Genomic DNA, 12,399 nt, shown 5'->3' on the forward strand with positions numbered 1-12,399 from the left:
TTTAGAAAGATTTCATATGAAAGATTGTTCACCGAGCGTTGCTCCAATTGTGAAGGGTGATAAATTAAATTTGAGCCAGTGCCCAAAGAATGATTTTGAAAGAGAACAAATGAAGAACATTCCTTATGCTTCTGCTGTCGGAAGCCTAATGTATGCTCAGGTGTGCACAAGACCCGACATTGCTTATTCGTCGGAATGTTAGGAAGATTTCGCAGTAACCGGGGATAGACCACCGGAAAGCCGCAAAGAAAGTAATGAGGTATCTTCGTGGTACTAAGGATTACAAACCGATGTTCAAACGAATCGACAATTTAGAAGTAGTTGGCTACTCGGACTCGGATTTATTTGGTTGCACCGATTCACGTAAATCTACATCCGGTTACGTGTTTATGTTTGCTGGTGGAGCTGTGTCCTGGAGGAGTAACAAACAAACTTTGACTGCTACTTCTACTATGGAGGCTGAGTTCGTTTCTTGTTTTGAGGCTACATCACATGGTGTATGGCTAAAGAGTTTTATTTCAGGCCTTAGAGTGGTTGATTCCATTGCAAGGCCGCTAAAGATGTTCTGTGACAATTCAGCTGCTGTTTTCATGGCTAAGAACAACAAAAGTGGAAGTCGAAGCAAGCACATCGACATTAAGTACTTAGCTATTAGAAAACGTGTTAAGGAAAATAAAGTCGTCATTCAACACATTAGCACTGAATTGATGATTGCTGATCCTATGACAAAAGGCTTGCCACCTCATAAATTCAAGGATCATGTAAAGAACATGGGACTTGGTTCCCTTATGTAATTTGTACAAATAAAATTATTATTAATGAAACTCTTATTTTGATTTTTCTCATATTTATGCGCATCTTAATTTTACATTTGAGAAAAATTTCAGAGGACCTGAATAAACATAAGGTTTAGGGTTTATTCACTTAAGTACATTGCCACATAAAGTACATTGTTATATAATAAATGTATTGTAATACATGGAAGATAATACTCGATTCATAATGAGGACATGTCGCTATGATTCATATGTTTATTATATAATGAGGAACGTTGAGTTTGAATATTTTAGTTTAAATGCTGACCAAGTGGGAGAATATTAGAATATTTTATATATGGAAGTTATTTTCTAATTAAGGAAATGATTTTCTATTTAAGGAAATAAATAAATAATTGATTTTCTGATAAATGAATATTTTATATTCATTGAATCTGGACAAAATCAATTATGTAATATTCTATATATGGTCAGATTTCTATATTCATTACCTGATTTGATTTCCTGAATTAATTGTCAAAATATTCTGACAATTAATGTGGCGCGTATATCGATGGAGTATCTCACCTATAAATATAGGGTCTCGGTCCCCGAGCTCCTCACTCATTCTGAATTCATTCAGCAAATTCCATCTAAAGAGAGTTGAGAGAGCGAGGAAGCCCGAACTCCAATACCGAAGCTATCGCAAGGATTGAAGCTCAAAGATCAATGGCTGGAGGTACATCGATCCTTTCATTGCATATATTATTGATATGATTACAGTTTATTTTCCGCATTTCATATCATTTGTATATGCTATATTACATACACTATATATATAGTCTAACATAGTTCAGTAGTCATTTTTAACGACCTTAAAAATTGAGGAGGTATGATTTGATACACGTCAAAGTTCGCGAGCAAAAATTCTAATTAGATTTTATGTTATTAATATGAGTTTTACGTATATAATTTTTTTTTATTAATTTTTGAATCTAAACGACGCCGTATTCGCTCTCCGCCAAACCTCTTACGAATATGTTCTGCTTTTAATTTTCCCACCAAAACACGTGAGACTCCAATTTTCTAAATCGCAGCTAAAGTCGCAGGAGCTCGATTCTCTGGGGTGGGGTGGCGGCGATGTTTGGTGTTCCGGGAAAGGGCTCGGAAAGGGAGTATGGATCCATGTATGGTGGTGGAGACTTTGGAGATATTTGGTGTAAGTACTTTTCTCAGATTGAGCTTGGCGATGAAAAAGTTGTGTCCAACGTTGTTTCTCTGATGATTTCCTTCTTTTCCTCACCACCCGCGCAAAATCTCCTTTCTCAGGTCTTTTCTAACTCTCTTTGTCTTTTAGAAATCTCGACTAGGGTTTTTATCCCGAGCTGCATGAATTGTTTTTGCTAAAATGTTATGTATTTATATATGTGGTTGGATATAGGTCAAGGGTGATAATGGCATATACATTTTCTCGGTCGACTTTCAACGATTTCGAAAGGATTGCGATATTCATGAATTTTATGAATTGTTGGAGGATAAACCGAAGATTGCTCTTTTATGCATGAGTGCTTCAGTACATAAGGTACTTACATGGCAATGGTGGTTGGGAATTTGTTCCTACTTTTAATTTTATTTTATTGAGTTAAATAAACTAATTGATAAAAGAAGCAGGTACTGCTGAACAAATGGAATGAAAGCGAATTGGAGGATGGTACCAAAGTAAACATACGTCTGCATAATTATCCTCAATCTTTGATTGCCTTGAAGAACCTAAAAGCCGCATATATTGGTAATTCTATGGTTTTGGAATGCACAGTTATTTTTATTGCTATGCTCTGAGATAATTGCTAGTGATAGAACTGATGTTGGTTTGGTGTGAGTGACAGACAAGCTTGTATCTGTTCGTGGCTCCGTAGTAAAAGTTAGCACTGTTAGGCCTCTTGTGGTTGAAATGAGTTTTGACTGTGCCAAGTGTAAGACAAAGATTTTAAGAATATTTCCTGACGGGAAATTCTCGCCACCAACGATCTGTTGCTTCGATGGATGCAAGAGCAAAAGTTTTATTCCAATTCGATCAACTGCTCAGACAATAGATTTTCAGAAAATAAGGTTGGTTCACTTATTTAAAATTTATATTTGAGTCAATGTCATCACCATCAATATCCTTGAGGTTTGTTTATATATTAGTATCACTACTTACTGTATAGGAATGTAATCGTTAATACTTGGGATATCATATGGGTATCACCCCAGAATACAGGAGCTCCTAAAGCCTGAGGATCACGAGGAGGGCCGGGTTCCTCGAACTGTAGAGTGTGAGTTGACTGAAGATCTAGTTGATGCCTGCATCCCTGGAGATGTGGTGACTGTTACTGGAATTATAAGAGTAATTAACAATTACATGGATATTGGCGGAGGTAAATGTATACTGATGTTTCTGCATAATTCTTAGCAAAGTATTAGTTTTTCAGGAATGACATCTACTACTTGTTAACTATTGTGAAACATGTTATCGTTGAGTAGAGCATTGTCATATTGTGTATAAGTGCAGCTGATTTTGTTTTTTTTCCCCCCTTTTAGGGAAATCAAAAAGTAAAAGTCAAGGATTTTACTATTTGTATCTAGAAGCCATATCAGTCAAAAACTCCAAGTCACTTTGTACATCTGAAGACCCTGAAGATTCTAAATCTCATGCACGACCAATGGAGCTTTTTGACTTATTCTCATTCTCTTCAAGGGATTTGGAATTTATTGTGAAGTTTTCTAAGGAACATGGTTCAGATACCTTCAGACAACTGCTTCAATCTATCTGTCCATCTATCTATGGTCATGAGCTTGTTAAAGGTGAGCTTTTGTGCTACTTGTCCATGTCAAATGTCTTGTTATTTGTGAGATTCACATTGAAATGTTACTGATTTATAGAACTTTTTCTTTTCTTTCCCTAGCGGGAATAACACTTGCACTACTTGGAGGTGTAAGAAAACATTCAAATGATGGCAACAAGGTTCCTGTAAGAGGAGACATCCATGTCATCATTGTTGGTATGATATAACCATTCCTTTTTTGCTTGGTGGAATTATATTCTGAGAGTTATTTCTGTAAATATGAATGGTCTTTTATTCTTTTTATTTTATAATTTGATCAACTGGAAGTTAGTGTGAAAAAGTAATTTATAGGAACTAGGCAATTGAAGAATTTATAAGTGATAACATTTCATTCTGCTAGGTGATCCTGGACTAGGGAAGAGCCAACTCCTGCAAGCAGCAGCAGCAGTTTCTCCGAGAGGCATTTATGTGTGTGGTAATGCTACAACAAAAGCTGGCTTGACTGTAGCTGTTGTAAAGGATCCAATGACAAGTGATTATGCTTTTGAAGCAGGTAAGATTCCTTCTATGTAGCTGTTTTGGTTCTCATGTGATGTTTTTTTTTGTTTTTGACTGAAGTTCTCATGTGATGTAAGGACCATTAATCTCAGTTGTGACCGAGAAGCTTTTTCTTTAATTAATTACGTGCTTTAATGAACTATAGTCTCTGTAAATACTATAGCTGTCTCCATATTTAACCATGTATTTTCCAATAGGTGCCATGGTACTTGCAGACAGTGGATTGTGCTGCATTGATGAGTTCGATAAAATGACTTCAGAGCATCAGGTTTGTAAGATCTTTGTGATAAACTCTTTAGCATTTGTTCACCACTAATCATCACATCAAAATATGGATCTAACTGAAACTGGGATTCTTACAGGCTTTACTTGAAGCCATGGAACAGCAGTGTGTCTCCATAGCGAAGGCTGGACTAGTAGCAAGTTTGTCAGCACGTACTTCTGTCTTAGCAGCAGCAAACCCCGTCGGTGGTCATTACAAGTAATGTTGTCTTTCACTTTAATTAGTGCAAATTATGCTTTGATTTGTTTTACAGCTTTTCAAGTGACATTTTAAGGTTCAATTCACAGCCGTGCAAAAACAGTGAACGAAAATCTGAAAATTAGTGCCGCTCTGCTGTCACGATTTGATTTGGTCTTCATATTGCTAGACAAGCCTGATGAACTTCTGGATAAGAGGCTCTCAGAGCACATCATGTCAGTAAGTTATCCTTCCGAAGTTATGGTGACATCTTAAGAAGCAGTTTCTTTATTCCTCTCATATTACTTCTAAAGATAATAGGAGCTTCAATGTATTAAACTTTGCTGAGTGCAGAACTGAATTAATTGGGTGTCTATTATGCAGCTTCACTCTAGGTACACAGAGCATGCACCACCAGCAAAAAAAATACGACGAGAAGGTACTCTTATACTACTAGTACTTGGGGTCAATGCATAGTAATTGACACAGTTAGGCTTAAGATGTGTCTTTTAATTTCTAAAATGCAGCTACGCAGAATGATCAATGCATAGTAGATGGTGGTTCATTAGTGTCAAGGTTGAGACTAGACCCAAAGAAGGATGGTGATTTTGCTCCATTGCCAATTCAACTTCTCCGCAAATATATTGCCTATGCAAGAAATTTTGTTTTCCCTAGGTAATTGGATGCGATCTGATTACCTCCTCTCAACTATTCCAAATTAATATTTGGTAATTGATATTTGATATTTGTTGGAGTTAGGATGTCAAAGCCAGCAGCTGAAATCCTACAGAAGTTCTACTTAAAACTAAGAGATCATGCTACATCAGCTGACAGTACACCAATAACAGCTAGACAACTTGAGAGTTTAGTGAGGCTGGCAGAGGCTAGAGCTCGCCTAGATTTAAGAGAAGAAATAACAGCCCAAGATGCAATGGTCAGTTGCCTTGCAGGCTAAGGCTAACCATTCTTTAGAAGATGTGATGTGAGATTCGAAATGAGATTTTGTTCAAAAGATTTGTGAATGACTCTTGTTTATTTTGCAGGATGTAGTTGAAATCATGAGAGAGTCCCTCTACGATAAGTATGTTGATGAGAATGGTTTTGTGGACTTCGGTCGGAGTGGTGGTATGAGTCAACAAAAAGAGGCCAAAAGGTTCTTAAGTGCTCTCAACAAACAGTCGGAGTTGCAGCAGAAAGATTGTTTTTCTATCTCAGTGCGTAAACCAATTATTTTTGTTATTACTTTCAGATCCTTGATAATTCTTCTATAAGTGAATATTGTTTTTTCAGGAAATATACAGTTTAGCTGACCGGATTGAACTAAGAGTTCCTGATATGGATGCCTTTATTGATAATTTAAACAGTGTTGGTTATCTACTCAAGAAGGGACCAAAGACATATCAGGTATGAAGTCATCCACATAGAAAGAATCCATAATTTTCTATTTGCTTGTCATAAATCTCTGATGATTACTGTATATTTCCATGTAGGTGCTGTCTTCATCTTATTCGCGGAGCCAATCATCAAGGTCAAGGATCTAAAATTACAACTACAAGATTAGAATAAAGAGAGCTGTGTTTTGAAAACAAAAAAGAGCTTCAAGAGATTGAGAAAGCAATCTCCTCATGTACATAATCAATTAAAAGAAGCCAAGTTTGTTGTTCTCAGAATATGTAGAAACGTTAAGTCTTCTTTTCTTATAGTAGTGTAGTGTAATTAGTTTTGGTCATACTTGGATCAGAAAATTCCTGATTTCCATCTATAGCTTCTAATCTATACTTTGAGAGAAGAATATTGTAATGGTGGAGCGTGAAGATGATGATGGTTTTTGTAGTAAATGGTGGTAAATAGATTATACAGTAAATTGTGTTGTAAATTTTCATTGCTAATGTTCTTGCAGGGCCAAACTGGAAGGGAAAACAAAGGGCTTAGTATTGAGAAATGAGAGAAAAGAGAATTTTCATTAAGAAGCAAGAACATGTGAGGCAAGCTTTATATAAGGCTTGAACCTTTGAACAGACTAACGGTATTAACAGACAAACCGTTACAACTGAAAATAACCAACTGTCAGAAAAAGATAGCAAGCTTTATATAAGGCTTGAACCTTTGAACAAACTAACAATATTAACAGACAAACCGTTACAACTGAAAATAACCAACTGTCAGAAAAAGATAACAAACAATCCAAAACTAACAATACAACAGTACCAATAAACAAAACAAAACCACCTAAGCTAGCTGACCAAAAGACTAAATAAAACCGTAAACTTAATACCCCCTCCTCAAGATGGAGAGTGTATGTCATAAACTGACATCTTGGAGACATGAGTTCACAAAATTGGTGAAGTTAAAGGTTTTGTGAAGGCATCAACAAGCTGTAATGCACTGGAAATAGGAATTAATCTGATGGTGTTGTTGTTGATTTTGTCGCGGATGAAGTGGAAGTCTAACTCTATATGTTTGGTTCGTTCATGGAACGTAGGATTATTGGCAATATGGATAGTGGAGTGGTTGTCGCAGTTGATGAAAGCAGGGTGTGGTTGTTGTATTTGAAAGTCATGTAAGAGATACTGTAACCAGGTAATTTCACTGGTTGTTGCAGCAATGGCCCGATACTCAGCCTCGGCTGAACTTTTCAAGATTGTTGGTTGCTTCTTGGTACGCCAGGAGATGAGACAGTCTCCTAAGAAGATGCAAAATCCCGTTGTAGATCGTCGAGTAACAGGGCAGGATGCCCAATCTGAATCTGAGAACCCTCGAAGATGGAGTGAAGAAGACTTGGAATATAGGAGACCCTGCCTTGGGTTTCCTTTGATGTAACGAAGTAGATGGTTGACAACTTGTAGATGCGTAGTACGGGGATTTGCCATGAATTGGCTAAGAGAATTTACAACATATGTTATGTCGGGCCTTGATAAGGTCAGGTATAGAAGCTTTCCAACAAGCTGTCTATAGTGTGAGGGGTTGTCCAATTCTTCTCCATGTTCATTATCTAATTTAAGTTTGGGGTCCATAGGTGTTTTTGAAGGTTTGCTACCCATGAAACCAGCATCTTCAAGGGGTTGGAGGGTGTATTTTCTTTGACATAGAAATAATCCTTCTTTTGATCCAGCGATTTCAAATCCCAGGAAGTATTTGAGATCTCCTAAAGCCTTGAGTTTGAATTTAAGGTGGAGGGATTCTTGCAATTGGTGCAGCAAGGATATATTTGGACCGGTGATGATTATATCGTCTACGTACACAAGAAGAGCTATGAAAGTATCCTCGGATCCCTTGGTGAATAGAGTGTAATCAGCTTGAGATTGCTTGAATCCTTCTTGGAGAAGAGCATCAGATAGCTTCTTGTACCATTGTCTTGAGGACTGCTTCAACCCTTAGATGGATTTGTGCAATTTGCACACAAGATTGGTACCTGCATTGAGAGAAGAAGGCAAAGTAAGTCCTTGTGGCAGTGACATATAAACTTCTTCGTTAAGATCGCCATTTAGAAAGGCGTTGTTAATATCGAGTTGTAAGGTGTGCCAGTTCTTTATAGTAGAAATGGCAAGAAGCAATTTAAGTGTGACCATCTTTGCAACGGGGGAGAAAGTGTCAAAGAAGTTTAGCCCTTCTTGTTGCGTGTAAGCTTGAGCAACAAGACGAGCCTTTAACCTTTCGACACTCCCATCACTATTGTACTTTATTTTGTAAATCCATCGACATCCTATTGCTCTTTTGTTAGCTGGAAGGGGAACTATAATCCAGGTCTTGTTATCTGATAGAGCTTTTAATTCACATTGCATGGCTTGTAACCAAGCTATTGTTTGTATAGCCTCATAATATGTCCTCGGTTCTTTAACTGATGAAACTGCAAAAATAAATGCTTTGTGAGAGTCTGATAAATTCGAATAAGAGATGAATTTGTCAATATTATGAGGTGTGGAAGAGTTGTCCTGTATGGGTGAATAACACTCAAAATCTCTTAGATAGCTTGGAGGTTTCGATTGTCGATTTGATCTCCTTGGACCTTCCTGAGATGGTTGTTGAGGAGGAGCTGCAGGTGCATCAGGTGTATCTGTGCTGCTTGTTTCCTGCTGCACATGGTTATCACTAACACCAGTATTGATTTCTGGACTTGCTGTGCTTATTTCAGTGTCGTTATCTGCAGGATACTCAGAAACATGGGTGTTGGTTATCATGGAATTTGGAAGAACAGTTTGAATAAAAGGGTCCATGTTGTTATCTTCAGTGTTAAGTTTTTGAAAAGGAAAAATCTTTTCATGGAAAACAGCATTTCGAGATACAAAAATTTGTTTGTTGTTGATGTCGTACAACTTATATCCCTTAATTCCTTGGGGATATCCCATGAAAACAAAGGTACGGGCTCTTGGAGAAAATTTACTTCTGTGAGCAGATAATGTAGAAGCAAAGACTAGACATCCAAAAGTGCGAAGATGTTGATAATCTGGCAATTTTTCAGACATCAATTCGTAAGGTGTTTTATTATTTAACAAGGGTGTAGGGATTCTATTTATTATATAAGCAGCAGTCAATATGCATTCACTCTAAAATTTTATAGGAACTTTACATTGAAATAGCAAAGATCGAGCCACATTAAGCAGATGCTGATGCTTCCTCTCGGCTATGGCATTTTGCTCTGGCGTTTCAACACATGAAAATTCATGTAAGATGTCGTGCTTTGAAAACAAGTTCTGGAGCATTATCAGAACGAAACACTCAGCTTGATTGAATTGAGTTTGTATGTAGGATAGAAATTGAGGTATGATGAAACTAACATCAGATTTGTGCTGCAGCAAAAATATCCAAGTGAATCTAGAAAAATCATCCACTAAAGTGAGAAAGAATCTGTGATTTGTGTGACACAATGTGGTAGGGACCCCAAATATCACAATGAACAATATCAAAAACTTTATTTGAAACAGTATTACTGCTTTGAAAGGGTAGTTTTCTTTGTTTAGAGACAGGACAAACATAACATGGTATTTCTTTGTGTAAACTAGAAATATTACAGTTCATAGTATTTTTGAGTAAATTCAGGCGTTTGAAAGATAAATGCCCAAGGCGAGAGTGCTAAGTCTCAGTAGTAACGGACAACACTTGATTGGAGTTTGGTGTATTATCAAGGATGTACAGATCTTTGATATTACTACCGCTTCCAATCATCCTCTTGCTGGCATTTTCCTGCATAGTAAATCCATTAGAGGTAAAAAGAATAGAAATGGCAGATTTGTTTGTGAGATAGCTCACTGATATAATATTTATATTTAAAAGTGGGAGCATATAGCACATCAGTTAAGACAATTTCATTGTGTAACTTAACAGAACCACTTTGATTCACTATCAAACAGTTATGATTAGGAAGGATTAGTTTAATAGAAGGTATCTTACATATATACTGAAATAGTTTCATGTTTGAACAAACATGTCTAGTAGCTCCTGTATCCACAATCCAAGAATTATGCAGAAGAGAACTAGAACTATGGGATAGTATGATACTTGTATTTCCCGTAGGAGTACTAGGGTTATCATTATTCGTACCATTCTGCTGTGTTGCAAGTAAGTTTAGCGACTGCTGGTATTGAGCCGTTGATAGCTAAGGGAGAATGGCATGATTTTCAGTAGCAGTGTTGCTGCTTTCTTCCTTAGTTTGAACTGTTGGGTTTTATGCCCTAAATAAAACTCATTTCAATATAATCAGATTCACTTATTAATATAGATCAGAAATAACATTTAATGTTGCATGGTTCACATGATTTATTTCATGATTATATGTACATAATGTATGAATTCATCTGAAACCCTTTTCACATACTTGATCCTGTTTATTGTGCCGTCAACACATTGGAGAGTAAACATGACTATGTGAATAAAGTTTCCTAGATTTATCAGACATATGGTTTTACTGATATGATAATCTACAACAGAGTTTACTTGCATTTGGAGAAATGCTATGTTCTTTCCAGAGCATTGGTTAAAGTAAAGCTCAGGTTGGATGCATGGAGTATGCATCGGAAGGGACCGATATTGAACTTTGACTTAGATTTATTAAACTTACCGTAATATCTATTCAAGTCAATATCGCCTAGTTGATCCTAGATCAAATGTTCTTATTCTTGTTATGATTAGGCTCAATCTTGAAAGGCTATTCGTGTTCTTTGATTTGTTAGTTAAGCCTACTTTTAGGTCAGGGTGATATATACATTTTGGGAACACGGTAGTGCAATTGAGTGGGAGCGCTATCATAAACATGGAATCTATAGCTTCTATCTGGCGAATAGTAAGCAAAGGATGATCTCCTTCGAGCTTGACCAGACGAACATAAATGGTGGAGTACTCATTTCACATAAGCTGAAATATCATTTATACGGGGTCAAGTGTTTTAAGGATAAAATAAATAGTAGGGTGTTACGGTAATCTAATCCCTTTACAGTGTAGATCATTCATATAGAGGATCATTGATCACATTAGGATTATAACAATGGATAACGAATGATGTGTCTATATGGTGGAACATATAGAGCATTCTATATACTGAGAGTGCAATTCTAAGTTCTATGCGCGGATTCAACGAAGAATTAATAAGTCAGTGAATTTTAGTGCTAAATTCTTGATCTACTTATTGGAAGCTCGGTTATATAGACCCATGGTCCCCCCACTAGTTGAGATAATATTGCTTGTAAGACTCATGTAATTGGTTTTGATTAATCAATTATAATTCTCAAATTAGACTATGTCTATTTGTGAAATTTTCACTAAGTAAGGGCGAAATTGTAAAGAAAGAGTTTATAGGGGCATATTTGTTAATTATGATACTTTGTATGGTTCAATTAATAAATATGATATATGACAATATTATTTAATAATTATTTATAGTTATTAAATAGTTAGAATTGGCATTTAAATGGTTGAATTAGAAAATTGGCGTTTTTGAGAAAATCAGATGCAGAAAAGGTAAAACTACAAAATTGCAAAAAGTGAGGCCCAAATCCACTAAGTAGGGCCGACCACTTTTGTAGGGTTTTTCCCTCTGATATTTTCATTATTTTAATGCCAAATAATTCAAACCTAACCCTAGTGGAATGCTATAAATAGATAGTGAAGGCTTCAGGAAAATTACACTTAAATTTCAGACACTTCTGATTTAGAAAAACCTGAGCCTTCTCTCTCCCTATCTTTGGCCGAACCCACTTACTCTTTCTTCTTCCTTCAATTTCAAAAATTCTTAGTGTATGAGTAGTGCCCACACACAGCAAGTGATACCTCAATCATAGTGAGGAAGATCGTGAAGAAAGACTTTCAGCAAGAAGGAGTTTCAGCATCAAAGATTCAGAGAAAGAGATCCAGGTTCAGATATTTATAATGCTCTGCTACAGAAAGGAATCAAGGGCTAGATATCTGAACGGAAGGAGTCATTATATTCCGCTGCATCCAATGTAAGGTTTCCTAAACTTTATATGTGTTTATTTCATCGTTTTAGAAAGTTCATATTTAGGGTGTTAATAAACATACTTGTGAGTAGATCTAAGATCCTGGTAAAATAATTTCCAACAACTGGCCTCAGAGCCATGGTAATTGATTTACTTGCAAGAAATTTGGACTTTAAAACGATTGTTTGTTTGTTTTTGGATGGTATCATGTTGTATTGAGTGTTATTTGATGATTGATTGATGTTTGTGAATTTTCGTAAAAAATAATTGCAATTCTGTTTCTGGAATTATTTTTATTGGATAGTATGGAAAAAATTAAGCAATTTACTTTTTTACAGAACTCAATTTCGATTTAATTTGAATTAGTTATGATT

General features: G+C 36.2%; 1 protein-coding gene across 1 annotated transcript; it reads left to right on the forward strand.

Annotated features, from left to right (window-relative positions):
• The first annotated feature begins 1,766 nt into the window (after positions 1-1,766).
• LOC115708823 (probable DNA helicase MCM8) lies at positions 1,767-6,462 on the forward strand. Its single transcript, XM_030636840.2, has 17 exons — positions 1,767-2,084; positions 2,197-2,337; positions 2,427-2,544; positions 2,642-2,864; positions 3,009-3,172; positions 3,336-3,599; positions 3,701-3,796; positions 3,981-4,133; positions 4,336-4,406; positions 4,501-4,619; positions 4,709-4,838; positions 4,983-5,037; positions 5,126-5,273; positions 5,358-5,532; positions 5,642-5,812; positions 5,889-6,002; positions 6,089-6,462. The coding sequence occupies exons 1-17, from the start codon at positions 1,896-1,898 to the stop codon at positions 6,137-6,139; spliced, it is 2,382 nt and encodes a 793-aa protein (XP_030492700.2). The 5' UTR covers positions 1,767-1,895; the 3' UTR covers positions 6,140-6,462.
• The last annotated feature ends 5,937 nt before the right edge of the window (positions 6,463-12,399 follow it).

Source organism: Cannabis sativa, chromosome 3 (assembly GCF_029168945.1).
Source record: "Cannabis sativa cultivar Pink pepper isolate KNU-18-1 chromosome 3, ASM2916894v1, whole genome shotgun sequence".
Classification (NCBI taxonomy): domain Eukaryota; kingdom Viridiplantae; phylum Streptophyta; class Magnoliopsida; order Rosales; family Cannabaceae; genus Cannabis; species Cannabis sativa.

What these genes read in the sequence shown, in the direction of transcription:
- LOC115708823 (XM_030636840.2), top strand. Translation starts at nt 1,896, where the DNA reads ATGTTTGGTGTTCCGGGAAAGGGCTCGGAAAGGGAGTATGGATCCATG. An exon ending in ATAGATTTTCAGAAAATAAG is followed by an intron (nt 2,865 to 3,008) that starts GTTGGTTCACTT and finishes GTATCACCCCAG; the next exon opens with AATACAGGAGCTCCTAAAGC. An exon ending in AAAAAAAATACGACGAGAAG is followed by an intron (nt 5,038 to 5,125) that starts GTACTCTTATAC and finishes TCTAAAATGCAG; the next exon opens with CTACGCAGAATGATCAATGC.